Source organism: Vipera berus (assembly GCF_964194415.1).
Source record: "Vipera berus genome assembly, chromosome: 10".
Taxonomy (NCBI): Eukaryota; Metazoa; Chordata; class Lepidosauria; order Squamata; family Viperidae; genus Vipera; species Vipera berus.
In genome coordinates this window covers 18,437,382-18,452,311 of record NC_138213.1, presented here as the reverse complement: position 1 = coordinate 18,452,311, position 14,930 = coordinate 18,437,382, and the positions used below count along the sequence as shown (strand labels likewise).

General features: G+C 43.5%; 1 protein-coding gene across 1 annotated transcript in view; it reads left to right on the top strand.

Moving 5' to 3' along the window:
* Positions 1-203: 203 nt before the first annotated feature.
* The window catches only part of DRC7 (dynein regulatory complex subunit 7), a gene marked incomplete at its 5' end in the record, with an annotated part of 40,645 nt that continues 25,918 nt past the window's right edge, over positions 204-14,930 (top strand). Inside the window, 6 exons of the mRNA XM_081335892.1 lie at positions 204-349; positions 4,198-4,372; positions 7,514-7,639; positions 8,717-8,911; positions 12,034-12,192; positions 13,638-13,856. Coding sequence (XP_081192018.1) covers positions 204-349; positions 4,198-4,372; positions 7,514-7,639; positions 8,717-8,911; positions 12,034-12,192; positions 13,638-13,856 — 1,020 coding nt within the window. The remainder of the gene's footprint in view (positions 350-4,197; positions 4,373-7,513; positions 7,640-8,716; positions 8,912-12,033; positions 12,193-13,637; positions 13,857-14,930) is intronic.

Below are 14,930 nucleotides of genomic sequence, written 5' to 3'. Positions count from 1 at the left end.
AAGTCTTAAAAAAGGCCATAGTTCCCCACCCCTGCTTGCTCGGGAATTCTGGGAGTTGAAGTCCACAAGTCACAAACGGTCCAAGGTTGATCACCCCTGACATAGATGAATAATACATCTTTTGTTCTGGAGGTGTTATTTTGCTTTCTATGACTTTATCACCCAGGTTTTTTCAGACAATCTGTGCTGTTGCGAGTAGCAAGATGGAAGGTCAAGAGGAAAAATCTGGATCTCCCCAAACGGGAGGTGAAGAAGAATTGCAAAAAAAATCTTCGAAGTTTACTGATGAACTCCAAGACCTGAAGAAGCAGCTGTCGCGGATCAAAGTCCAAGTTCCTAAAGCTGTAGGGTAAGCCCTATCTAACTTTGGCGCATGAAAGTGAGTTACTGTATTGACCCCTTTTCTGGGTTCTCACAATAGGTTGTGCCTGAAATTTAGCAAGGCGGAATTGATTAGCCCATTGTGAAAATGCACACCGACATTTATTAGCACAGTATGAAAATCTGGGTTGACATGTGTTAACCCCTTGTTAAAATCGACACTGGAATTTATTAGCATCTGTGAAAATCTACATTGAAAATTATTAGCATGTTGTGAAAAAAATCCATGTTGTAGCATGGTGGGAAAATCCACGATGAAATTTATTACCATGTGAAAATCTACATTGAAAATTATTAGCATGTTCTGAAAAATCCACGTTGTAGCATGGTGGGAAAATCCACGATGAAATTTATTAGCATGTTGTGAAAATCTACATTGAAATGTATTGGCATGTTCTGAAAATCCACATTATAGATTTTTTTGTTGTAACCCTTCCGAGGCCGCATCAAAGTAGATGTCAATTGCAGTTATACAAAATTTGGAGCAGTGTTGTGGCCCGCAGACAAAGGATAAAGGTTGTTAAGGATTTGTTGTGCAGAGGTCTCCTTGTGCTACCAAAGAGTTGCACAGACAAGGAAGGGTACTGAGAGCAGTAAAAGTCACACAGGAGTACGGTACACTGAGTTGTAAAAGCAAAAAGTAGTTTACTTTAAGGTGGTGTAAGAACAAAAATGCACAGTCAAAAATAAACAGTCCAAGTAGCAATCCAAAATACAAAGTCTTCTTACGGGTCCAGAGGTCAATACACAGTTCAGGTAACAAAGCAAAAACAGTAACAGTAGAAAGCAGTGAGTTCAGAGAGAGAGAAGCTACGTTCCTAGCTTCCTCTTATGGCCATGAGAACACTTACACACCCATTGGCCAATTAACATCTTAAAGACATAGCATCATGGTTACTATATTTTCAACCCAACATTGTAGGCTAACACCATATGCCTAACAAAGGTAAAGGTAAAGGTTCCCCCGCACATGCGTGCTAGTCGTTTCCGACTCTAGGGGCCGGTGCTCATCTCCGTTTCAAAGCCGAAGAGCCACGCTTGTCCGAGGACGTCTCCGTGGTCATGTGGCCGGCATGACTAGATGCCAAAGGCGCACGGAACGCTGTTACCTTCCCACTGGAGTGGTCCCTATTTTTCTACTTGCATTTTTACGTGCTTTTGAACTGCTAGGTTGGCAGAAGCTGGGACGAGTAACAGGCGCTCACTCTGTTACGCGGCACTCGGGATTCGACCCGCCAAACTGCTGACCTTCTGATTGACAAGCTCAGCATCCTAACCCACTGAGCCACCACGTCCCTTTTAGACAAAGGATGCATCTCTCCAAATTTTGGGGATATTGCAAAACAATGCCATTCTTCTAGAAGTGAGGGATTCAAATTTGCATGTAGATTCAGCGCCCTTGCTCACGTGCACTGAGCCTGGGCAGAAATGTGGCCTGGCAACAACTTTTTCAGCCTGGGAATTGTGCTAAATAGCTTTCCCCTTTCTTCTGACATCACCCTTGGCAGCCTCAAAGTGTGTGAAATCTCTGAAGGGTTATCACCCTTTACTCCGAGAGTCAGGGCCGCACGGGAGCAGAAGTAACTGAGGCAGGAGAGCGATGGGCCAAGAGGAAGCTTATCATGCCAGTCATTTTCTGCTGACTCAAGGACGGGTGAAGGTTGTTTTGACACGATAGCAGGGAAAAGCTGAAGTTCTCTGTTCTTCTTATGCTGCAGGAACTTCTTAAAAAAATACTCTTAAACTTCAGTGGAATTGCAGCAGGATGGAACAAGCACATTAGCACAGCACCTTGAACTTGGTCAGAAAGTGCTGTGTTTCTAGCTTAGAGCAAAACAAGGTCTCCTTTTGTTGGAGTCAGTCCCTGAAATCTCAGCAAATTCCTAGCTGCAAATAGTCCTTGATTTACAACCATTTGTTTAGTGGCTGTTCAACGTTACAACGGCACTGGGGAAAAGTGACTTTATGACTGTTTTTCACGATTACGACCGTTGCAGCCTCCTTGTGGTCACGCAGTCAGAATTGGGACGCTTGGCAGCTGTCACGTAGTTATGACGATTGCAGTGTCCCAGGGTCACGTGATCCCCCTTTTACGGCTTTCTGAGCAGCAAAGTCGATGGGGAAGCCAGGTTCACTTAATAACCGTGTTACTATCTTCAGAACGGCAGTGATTCACTTAATAACTATGGCAAGAAAGGTCATAAAATGGGGCAAAACTCACTTAACCGTTTTGTTTAGCCACAGAAAATTTGGGCTCCGTTGTGGTCATACCTGATGGACTACCTGTAGTTCTTTTATCTAGAATTCTCGATGAGAAAGCTACAGGTAACCTTTGGCTTACAACCGCCTAGTGACCAGAAAACTCACAGTTAAGCAATGCATTGCTTAAATGATTGCACCCAATTTTAGGACATTTTTTGCGGTCATTGTTAAGGGAATCCCCATGGTTGTTAAGTGAGAGATAGTGTGGATGTGACTCGCAATTTTTCCTGCTGGCTTCTCCCACTGATGTTGCTTGTCTGAAGCCATCTGGGAAGGTCACAATTGGTAAACTTGTCACCATGGGATGTTGTGGCTGTTGTAAGGCACAACCTCTCACAATACTGAGAGCTTATGCACAGGGGACAAATTCCTTGTGTGCCAATCACACTTGGCCAATAAAGAATTTCTATTCTATTCTATTCTATTCTATTCTATTCTATTCTATTCTATTCTATTCTATTCTATTCTATTCTATTCTATTCTATTCTATTCTATTCTATTCTATTCTATTCTATTCTATTCTATTCTATCTAGTCTAGTCTAGTCTAGTCTAGTCTATTATATTCTAGTCTAGTCTAGTCTAGTCTAATCTAGTCTAGTTTAGTCTAGTCTACATTATTCTTCTCTTCTCTTCTCTTCTCTTCTCTTCTCTTCTCTTCTCTTCTCTTCTCTTCTCTTCTCTTCTCTTCTCTTCTCTTCTCTTCTCTTCTCTTCTCTTCTCTTCTCTTCTCTTCTCTTCTCCTCTCCTCTCCTCTCCTCTCCTCTCCTCTCCTCTCCTCTCCTCTCCTCTCCTCTCCTCTCCTCTCCTCTCCTCTCTTCTCTTCTCTTCTCTTCTCTTCTCTTCTCTTCTCTTCTCTTCTCTTCTCTTCTCTTCTCTTCTCTTCGCCATTGTCAAACACCTGAATCAGTCACGTGGCTGCAAGGGCACTGCAATGGGCATCAGTGCGAGGACCAGTCATAATTCAACTTTTATCAACTTACTTCAAACAGACACTAACCAAACGGCTGTTAAATGAGGACTGCCTGCAAATGTGAGTAAGGCAGCCTAAATATTTGTTGAATGCAACAAGGAAGGATTTCACTCTCTAAAAGGAGCTAATACATTTGTTCTCTGCCAATCTTTCTACAGGTAGTCCTCGACCTACGGCCACAATTGAGCCCAAAATTGTTAAGTGAGACATTTGTTAAATGGGTTTTGCCCCATTTTATGACCTTTCTAGTCAAAGTTATTAAGTGAATCATTGCAGTTGTTACGCTAATCACATGTTTGTAAAGTGAATCTGGCTCCCCCCCCCTTGATTTTGCTGGTCAGAAGGTCGCAGAAGGGGATCACGTGACCCAGGGACACTGTGACCGTCATAAATATGAGACAGTTGCCACGCATCCAAATTTTGATCACGTGACCAGGGGGGATGCTGCAACGGGTGTAAGTGTGAAAAACGGTCCTAAGTCACTTTTTTCCAGTGCTGTTGTAACTTTGAACAGTCACTAAACGAACTGTTGTAAGTCGAGGACGACCTGCATTTCCTTTTTTTTGGTCTTTCCTGCATATAGTGAATTTGATTGGAGCAAGATTGACACAGCTCACTTGCCGGAGTCGTACAAAACCAACACGCCCAAGGAGCAGTTGCTTCTACAGGTGGCTGATAACTTTCATCGGCAATACGCGCACCTTTGCCCGGACCGTGTGCCCCTCTTCCTTCACCCAATCAACGAATGTGGAGTGGAAGTAAGTCGGGCAAAGAACTCTGGAAGGAAAATTCCAAGTTGCCCCAGGAATCTGGAAACCGATGCTTGATGAACAGGCTGAGAATGGTCTGCTAGAAATGGTCGTAACAGAATACGCCAGTGATGGCCAACCTTTTAGACACCGAGTGCCCTAAAACTGCTCTGCCCCCTGCCCTGCCCACTCTGCTCTGCCCTCTGCCCTGCCTAATCTGCCCCACCTCCTGCCCCACCCACTCTGCCCCACCCCAGCCCCGCCCCCTCACAGGGCCACCTACCGCCTCCACGGCCCACCACAGCAGATCGCCCAGGCGTCCCTGCAGCATGATGCTGTGGGGCACGGGGGCAAACTCTTGTACCTGTGCCCAGCTGCCATGTCCCTGGCTGCGCTGCTCTGCCCGGGCCACGACCGGGGGGGGGGTGACTCTCCTCCAGGGGGCTGCTGGTGAGGAGGGGGCTGTGGGGGGAGGCGGGGCTGGGGCGACGGCGTGCATGCCCACAGAGAAGGCTCTGAGTGCCGCCTCTGGCACGGGTGCCCTAGGTTCGCCATCCCTGTCCTATACCTTTCTGCACAAATAGCAGTAGCACTTAGACTTATCTACCACTTCATAGTGTTTTACAACCTCTCTAAGCGGTTTACAGAGTCAGCCTACGGCCCCCAACAATCTGGATCCTCATTTTACTGACCTCAGAAGGATGGAAGACTGAATCAACCTTGAGTGAGTCAGGATCGAACTGCTGACAGTGGGCAGAGTCAGCCTGCAATGCTGCATTCTAACCACTGCACATCATGGATGGATGGTGGATGGATGGATGGAAGGAAGGGCAATAGCAATAGCGCTTAGACTTATATACTGCTTCATAGTGCTTTACAGCCCTCTTTAAGTGATTTACAGAGTCAGCATATTGCGCCCCCCCCAACAATCTGGGTCCTCAATTTACTGACCTTGGAAGGCTGAGTAAACCTTGAGCCAGTGAGGATCGAACTCCAGGCTATGGGCAGAGTTTGCCTGTAATACGTCTTGCTAACCACTGCGCCACCACGTCTCAATGGCTGTCCAATCTCTTCTTTAAAAAACTGCAGTGATGGAGCACCCACAATTTCTGAATTTCTAATCCACTGAATAATTTTTCTCACTCTTAGGAAATTTCTCCTTAGTTCTAGGCTGGATTTCTCCTTGATGTTTCCTTTTGTCATTTCTTATCCTGCTTTATTGGTCCTGTGGAGAATAGGTTGACCCCCCCCCCTCTTCTCTGTGACAGCCACTCAAATGTTGGAAGACTGCTATCATGTCACCCTAGAGTTACGCTTGTGTGAAACCTCAGAGTAATTTCCAAGGAATGGAAATTAAACCGGTCAATGGTGGCCAATTTTCCATCTTAACCAAAGCACAAGAAGCATCTTCCCTCTCTGTCCATAATTTGCCCCTATCGCTCATTAACTCAAACACCAATTAGCACTGTCATCAGACGTATATTTTGGAAGTGTGGGAGGTGCACCCATTTTATGGGGAACCACTTTCCAGGACCCCCAATTCAGCTATTTTCAAAGCTGTTGCTTCCTCATCTACTCTTTGTGTGACACCATTTATTTATTTATTTATTTATTTATTTATTTATTTATTTATTTATTTATTTATTTATTTATTTATTTATTTATTTAAAAAAAACAAGCTTGTTGATCAGCTTTTAACGAAATAGAGGAGAACAAACTTCCACCCAGCTTGTTAAAAATGGCAGAAGATTTTTATGAAGCTAATCCAGGAACTCAATTTCCAGGAATTTTCTGAAGTGGTTTCCCCAAGAAATTGCAGGTTATAAACAAAACACCACAATCCTTCACTGTTTGTCCTCCACATCCTAATTTTTAAAGTTCTCTTCGATGTTGTTGTTGGTTGTTTTTTTAAAGTGGAATGTTGTTGAATCTCTGAAAGGAAAACTTTTAGATTTGCTTATCTGTTGGCAAAGCGGCTGGCCTCCCAGTTGCAAAATTATAATGGTGTAAGAGTTGCCCATAAACATCCTCTCTGGCATTATCTGATCAGGATAAGAAGACAATCTGTAAATTTTTTCCCTGGGATGGATTTCTGCATGTCATTTGCAAAGCCTGCTCCTGCTTTTGTGTGGAGAGAGCCAAGAGCAAACAGCAGCTGGCAAACCTGTTTTTTTAAAAAATATAACGTTTACATGTCGTGAGTTGTGTTTGGAAATAAGCTCATTTATTTTGCAGAGTTTCTTAGAATGTTATACTGACCTACGAAAGCAGGAGATTTTCCATGAACTTTCTTATCTGTAAACTTCACAGAAAATTAAAAAGTTGAAACAGAACTTTAAAAAACATTTTTTAATAAAAAAAAATGACAAAGCATGTGATCGTATCGTGAGATGATCAGGGTTAATGCAGTCCATTTTCAAAAAGCAAAAATTACCAAAAAAAATGCCAGTTTTACCAAATCCTTTTTCCAGAGTTGGGCTGGTATTTTGGAAGCACATTGTTTTTAGCCATGAAGAGACATAAGCTTTTGTATCATATCCGAGAATGTTTTGCTTGTATGTTTTGACGCATAATATGGAAATGCTAGAGCTTTTACAAGATTCTTTTTAAAATGGTCTTTATCACACCTTTATTATGTTTATAAATAACCCAAGGTGGCAAACACACAGACAATACTCCTTCTTTGTCCTATTTTCCCCCTCAACAACAACCCTGTAAGGTGGGCTGGTTTGAGGGAGAGGGGCTGGCTCAAAGTCACCCATCTGGATTTTGTGCCTAAGGTGGGACTAGAAATCACAATCTGGTGATTGCTTCATAGTCACCCAGCTGGCTTTCATGCCTAGGAAAGGACTAGAACTCACCCTCTCCTGATGACTGGCCCAAAGTTCCCCCGCCAGCTTTCATGGACTAGAACTCCCTGTCTCCTGGTGATTGGCTCAAATTCCCCAAGCTGGTTTTTGTGCCTAAGGCAGGTCTAGAACTGACAATTTCCTGATTTCTAAGCCTTGGTCCTTCACCTCTAGAGCAAATTGGCTTTCTTGAATTCAAATCTCAACTCCGTTGACATGGGATTATATTTCTGATGAGCTCAGAGTCCTGATTGATGTTGGCTTTGTTTGTAAAAGTAACCCAATGGCGTTTTTCTTGCAGAAATTTGTAAGCACAACTGTCCGGCCAAGTCTGCTCCCCTACTCAGAGTTATACAACTGGGATAGTGCTGCCCGTTTCGTTTCTGACTACCTCAGCATGGAGCCTCTTGTGTCTCCTTTAGCACCGGTAAGAAATAGAGCCAGCCTGGGTAACCTGAAACTTAAGTCCCACAGGGGAGCTGACGCAAAGAAGAACTCAAAGCCATGTAGATGTGGTGATAAAGATGGCCTAAGGCAGGCCGCCTCATCAGTTTTTCCTAACTCCCTCGTCCAAGGCCATTCACACATGCTATCACGACCACAGTGCCAATGGATGCGTCGTTGGAAGATCTGAAAGACCAGGTTAAGGACATTGTCTTGGAGAAGGCCCATCTATCTGGTCACTACAAGTCGACAGGGAATTCATGGCATATAATCAATCAATCAGTCGGACATATTCATTATATTCATTAACTGGTATATTTTGTAGACTTGTGTCTTTCATCTTTGTGGTCTATCTAATGAACTTAAAGTTGTATATCTATTGAACTAAATAAACTATGAGTAAACACAGTGTATCAAAATTTTTATTGAAGCATGAAACAAGTATAAAACATTCAGAGTGAAATCAATAGTAATCAATAATAAAAAATAAGCAATGCAGAAAACTAAAGTTGCAGTAAAAAGATTAAAAGCCACAGCAGGTTAAAGGATGTAATAATAATAATAATAATAATAATAATAATAATAATAATAATAATAATAATAATAATAATAATAATAATAATAATAATAATAATAATAATGTTGAAAGGGTCCATGGAGGTCATCTAGTCCAACCCCCTGGACGGGCAGGAAACCCTATACCATTTCAGACAAATGGCTGTCCAGTCTCTTCTTAAAAACCTCCAGTGATGGAGCGCCCACGTTTTCTGGAGGCAGGTAGTTCCACTGGTTAATTGTTCTAACTGTCAGGAAGTTTCTCCTTAGTTCTAGGTTGCTTCTCTCCTTGACTAGTTTCCATCCGTTGCTTCTTGTCCTGGTCTTTGGTGTTTTGGAGAATAGTTTGACCCGCTCCTCTTTGTGGCAGCCCCTCAAATATTGCTATCATGTCACCCCTAGTCCTTCTCTTCATTAAACTAGACATACCCAATTCCAGCAACCGTTCCTCATATGTTTTAGCGTCCAAACCTCTAATCATCTTTGTTGTGTCTTCTCTCTCCAGCCCAGCTATTTATGTTCACCAACAACCATCTTGAAGTACCAACGAGGAAACTGCTTTGATTTCAGTGTCCTTTTATGCTCTCTGCTGATTGGGGCGGGCTATGATGCCTACTGCGTGAACGGCTATGCCACCAAGGAGATCTGCATGATGGATGAGTCCAAGGAAGTGTGCCCACTCTTACAGAAGCCAGAAGAGGTGAGAACCTGACTAGAGTGGGATCCAGAACCAGTTTGGCCTACAGGTTAATGCGCCAAGCTAGAAACCAGGAGGTGGTAAGTTCTAGTCCTGCCTTAGGCACGAATGCAGACTGGGTATCTTTGGGCCAATCACCAGGAGGCAGTGAGTTCTAGTTCCACTTAAGGCATGAAAGTTGGTTGGGTGACTTTGGACCAATCACCAGGAGAATGGTGAGTTCTAGTCCTGCCTTAGCCATGAAAGCCAGCTGGGTGACTTTGGGCCAATCACCAGGAGACGGTGAGTTCTAGTCCTGCCTTAGCCATGAAAGCCAGCTGGGTGACTTTGGGCCAGTTCCTCTCTCCTTCAACCCAACCTACCTCGCAGGGTTGTTGTGGAGAAAAACAAGAGGAAGAAGGAATATTAAGTATGTTTGCTGCCTGGACTTATTTATAGGGAATAATAAAGCGGGATTTAAATACTTAATGAATAAGTATAAATAATTTGGGGTTGCTAAAAAGATAGAAAGAAAGAGAGAGAGAAGAACGAGTGGACGACTAAGTTCTGACTGTGTACTTTGATTTTAAATCAGGAGTCATCCAGTAGCCTCTTTTTTAGGTTTTATGAAAAGGCAAGAGCTCATTTTGTGTGGCATATGAAGTGCTACAACAGTGTTTCTCAACCCTGGGAATTTTAAGATAGGTGGACTTCAGCTCCAGCATTCCCCAGCCAGCACGGCTTGTTGGAGAATTCCGGGAACTGTTCCTCCTATCTTTAAATTCCCAAGATTGAGAACCCTGGGCTAAATACAGGTAGCCCTTGGCTTACAATCGTCCATTTAGTGACCACTCAGTTACAACGGCACTGGGGAAAAAAGTGACTGAAGGCCATTTTTTCACACTTGCAATCGTTGCAGCATTCCCATGGTCACATGATCAAAATCCGGAGGCTTGGCATATTTATGACGTTTGCAGCGTCCCGGCAGGGTCACGTGATCCCCTTTGGCCACCTTCTGACCAGCAAAGTCGCTGGGGAAGCCAGATTCACTTCACAACCGCGTCGCTGACTGAGCAACCATGGCGATTCGTTTAACAACGCTGGGGAGAAAGGTCGTCCAACATTGGCAAAACTCAAAAACTGTCTTGCTTAGCCACAGAAATGTTGGACTCAGTTGCAGCCATAAGTTGATGGCTACCTGTACTTTGTCCTTGATTCGAATCCTGATTGCAACCTTGTCATTTCAACCCTGCAGCTCAGCAAAGCTTCTGTCTTTTCAGGGTATTGGTTAGTCGGGAAAGGGTCCAACTAGACGCCGCCTACTTGGGGGCTGCTAATGTGACTCGCCTCTTACAGTTATTACTGATTCCCCCCACCCCCCGCCTGTTTTCAAGGCTGGAAGTGCAGCGAAAGTGCCGTGCTGTGCACTTCAGAAATGGGTTCAACGTCATTGGGAAACCACAGAAAAACCCACAGAATTTCCCCCCCCACTCCAGAACCCAAAAAAGAAACAGGAACTCCCAGCCCTGCATGCGAACTCTGCCTTGTTCCCCAGCCCATGGCTACCCACTTCCTTTCTTCAAATGTTAATTTACGGCCCCAGCCCCACCCCAAAATTATCCCCACAAGTCATTTTCTGACCTTTGCATCCACGGCCTGCAAAGCCCACGAGAGGGCAACATCCTTTCGATTTGGAGAGTGTTAAAATAATAATAATAATAATAATAATAATAATAATAATAATAATAATAATAATAATAATAATAATAATAATTGTTGTTGTTGTTAGCTGCGAAGTCGTGTCCGACTCATCGCAACCCCATGGATAACGTTCCTCCAGGCCTTCCTGTCCTCTACCACCTTCTGGAGTCTATTTAAGCTCACGCCTCCTGCTTCAGTGACTCCAAAAGTGCATATTGTGGTCGAATAGCTTCTCGGAGGAATTTTTTTTAATTGTAATTATTGTTGTATAATTCGGGTAGTGCTTTGTATTGTTTCGATACAGTGGTTTTTGATTAATGCAATGTGATTTATTTATTTTATTTATTTTTTAGATTTATGTACCGCCCTTTCCTGAAGGACTCAGGGCGGTTTACAGGGTGTTTAAAAGAAAAATCAATACAAAAGTTAAAACAATTAAAAAGATTAAATCAGTCCCTGAGAGAAAAATAAAAAAACCCAGTTAAAATTAAATTTCTGATGCAATTCATTAATGCAGTCGGTTAACTAAAGCTTAGTAACACTTTAATTTTAGATAACCAGAGTTTCTCAACTTCGGCAAGTGGCAGATATATGGACTTCCTGGGACTTGAAGTCCACACATCTTCAAGTTGTCAAGTTTGAGGAACAGCAAGTTAGACCATTGAGAAAGAAAGAGAGAATGAGAGAAAGAAAGAAAGAAAGAGAGAGAGAGAGAGAGAAAGGAAGGAAGGAAGGAAGGAAGGAAGGAGGGAGGGAGGGAGGAATGGAGGAATGGAGGAAAGAAGGAAAGAAGGGAGAAAAGAAAGAAGGGAAGGAGGGAGGAAGGAAGGAAGGAGGGAGGGAGGAATGGAGGAAAGAAGCAAAGAAGGGAGAAAAGAAAGAAGGGAGGGAGGGAGGAATGGAGGAAAGAAGGAAAGAAGGGAGAAAAGAAAGAAGGGAGGGAGGGTGGGAGGGAAGGAAGGAAGGAAGGAAGGAAGGAAGGAAGGAAGGAAGGAAGGAAGGAAGGAAGGAAGGAAGCAAGCAATTATTGTAAAAAAAATAGTGAATGAGGTGACCGCAGAACACCATCATGGACCATGAAGCTGACCCACCTAACAAGTGGCCATGTGACTCGGGGGGGCGCCCCAACCATTTACAACAGCTGGGCATGCTCTATGGGTCATCAAGTACTCATTCCTTGCCTGTTGTTCCTTTGAAAATGGCCGGTTTTTAAGTGAGGACTACTTGTACAAATGTAGAAAATGAATCGGTGACCAAGTTCAAGAGGTTTGGGCGATCCCTGTGCTCTCTCTGAAGTGATGGCCTGGAGCAGAATATGTCACATCCCTTTTGCACAATTCAAAGCATTTGGTCTTCACCTGCGTCTCCTGACCATAAGCAGACATTTAGGGATGAACAACTTCCAAAGATTGGATTAAAAAAGAGGGATTGTTTTTTGGCCCCAGGTCCAAGTGGAAGCTAAAAAGGAGAAGGCTAAGAAATACGCCATCAAGCCCCCGCGGGACTTGCGGAGCAAGTACGAATTGCGCCAGGAAGAGAAGCAGCAGACCAAAGAACAGGCTGCAGAAGAGAAGAAGCAGAAGGAGGAGGAAGAGAAGAAGGCCGTACGTAGCTGAGGAGAGGCTTGTGGGCTGGGGTGGCTGACTTGAGTGTTGTGGGAAGGCATCAAGAGATCAGGAGATAGGTGACGGCTCAGCCCTCTAGTGGATCATTCAGAGACACCATCTGGATGACATCACTATAAACAAGGATGGGAAATTTCTGCCTTGGTTTCTTTGCTTCTGCGTTTCCCCCCCCCCCCCAATTAGCACTAATAAGACCTTCCAGAAGACCTGCTACCTTGATCTTGGCCAGCTTCAAGGAGTTTGACCACTGGACACCATTGCCCAAGGATGCACGGTGCTTCTTTTAAGTCTTTTTTTTAAAAGGTTTTGTGACATCTCTCACTGGAGTCTAGTGGAGAACTCCATAACTTTGCAAGATCAGGTGGAATGTCAGGATTTCCATGGGATTTGGCTGGAATCTGCGAGATTTTGACCGGTTAATTTTAATATACTAGCCACTAGAGATGATCACGGACCAAGCAAATCACCTCAAAAGGCCACCAATCTCTTTTCTCCTGGATTAATAGTTCATAGCTACCAGAAGCCACAATATGCAAATTTTCATCTGTCGTTACAGGTAATCCTTGATTTACAACCATGTGTGTTCTATTCTATTCTATTCTATTCTATTCTATTCTATTCTATTCTATTCTATTCTATTCTATTCTATTCTATTCTATTCTATTCTATTCTATTCTATTCTATTCTTTTCCAAATTCTATTCTATTTTCCAAATTCTATTCTATTCTATTCTATTCTATTCTATTCTATTCTATTCTATTCTATTCTATTCTATTCTATTCTATTCTATTCTATTCTATTCTATTTTCCAAATTCTATTCTATTCTATTCTATTCTATTCTATTCTATTCTATTCTATTCTATTCTATTCTATTCTATTCTATTCTATTCTATTCTATTCTATTCTCCAAATTCTATTCTATTTTCCAAATTCTATTCTATTCTATTCTATTCTATTCTATTCTATTCTATTCTATTCTATTCTATTCTATTCTATTCTATTCTATTCTATTCTATTTTCCAAATTCTATTCTATTCTATTCTATTCTATTCTATTCTATTCTATTCTATTCTATTCTATTCTATTCTATTCTATTCTATTCTATTCTATTCTATTCTCCAAATTCTATTCTATTTTCCAAATTCTATTCTATTCTGTTCTATTCTGTTCTATTCTATTCTATTCTATTCTATTCTATTCTATTCTATTCTATTCTATTCTATTCTATTCTATTCTATTCTATTCTATTCTATTCTATTCTATTCTATTCTATTGAAATCCTGGTTGTGAAACTGTGGTCATAAGTCAAGGACTACCTGTATTTTCAGATCATGGAAAGACCTTTGGTGAAGAACAAGCATTCTGTGGCTTGGAACTTGCTAAGAGAGCTCCTGCCACTTCCCCCCATCTCTCTCTGCTGCAGCTGGCGGAGATGCCGAAGCCGGACCGTCTGCTGGGTCTCCGGGTCCACGCCTGGGTGCTCGTTCTCTCTGGCAAGCGGGAAGTGCCTGAAAGTTTTTTTATTGACCCGTTTACTGGAAAAAGTTACAGCCCTGCTGATGATCACTTCCTGGGTATTGAGTGTCTGTGGAACCATCGGAATTATTGGATCAACATGCAGGATTGCTGGAATGGTTGCAAGGTAAGAGTCTGGCCGGGCCTTCCTACTCGGAGGAATCTCAAGTTTCTTTTTAATTTCAACCCGTAGAACCTAGAACACCGAATTATAAGGCTGGAAGGGATCTTGGAGGCCTTCTAGTCCAGTTCCCTGTTGAAGGCAGGAGACTGTCAGAAGAATAATTTGCGCTTTTAACTTGAGCTGGAATTGTGCAAGAATAAATAAAAGTGACGTGCAGACACTGGGAGGAAAGGAGAAATATTTATTCCCCAAAGCAAAGAGGTTTGCTTTTTTTTTAAAATTCCATTTATATCCCGCCCTTCTCCGAAGACTCAGGGCGGCTTACAAGCTTAGCAGTAGCCTTCATTCTATGTATATGCCTGCTTATTAGGGCTTTCACACACACCCCAAGCGGCATTATTACAAAGTCAGCTTAATTGCCCCCAACAATCTGGGTCCCCATTTTACCTACCTCGGAAGGATGGAAGGCTGAGTCAACCTTGAGCCTGGTGGGACTCGAACCTGCACTAATGGCAGGCAGCTGGTGTTAGTTAAGGAGGCATTAGCCCACTGCTCCACTAAGGCTCTTTGGGGGCAGCTGCAGAGAAAATGGGTACAGCGGCATTGTTTTATAAGGGAGCTGGTCCTGGTTGTAGAAGTGTCTGCATGCTGATTCTAGTACAGGAGTGTCAAGCTCAATTTCATTGAGGGACGCATCAGCATCGCGGTTGTCCTCGGAGGGGCTGGGTGGGTGTGGCCATGGGGGGAGGAGCCTACTGGGTGAGCATGGCCAGCTCTACATCATTCATGTCAAGGGTGCCAGTGGGGGCCTGGGCAGGAGTGGGACAGATCTGAGGGTCTCTGGCAGAAGGAGATGGGACTGGGGCAAGTGCCAAGGCATGGTCCACTGGAGGAGCCTCACTGTTCCTCTCAGGCCATGCCCGGGGGGGAGGGTTGGACCGTGGCGCGGAGGTCAAATGCCCAGCCCAGTCCTCAAGCACCCGTGGCACCAAGCCCAGCCCCACTTCCCCAAGGGGGCGCCCAGCTGCATTTACCTGCTCTTCAAGGCTGCTGCTGCTGTGCTTGCTCTCCTTAGCC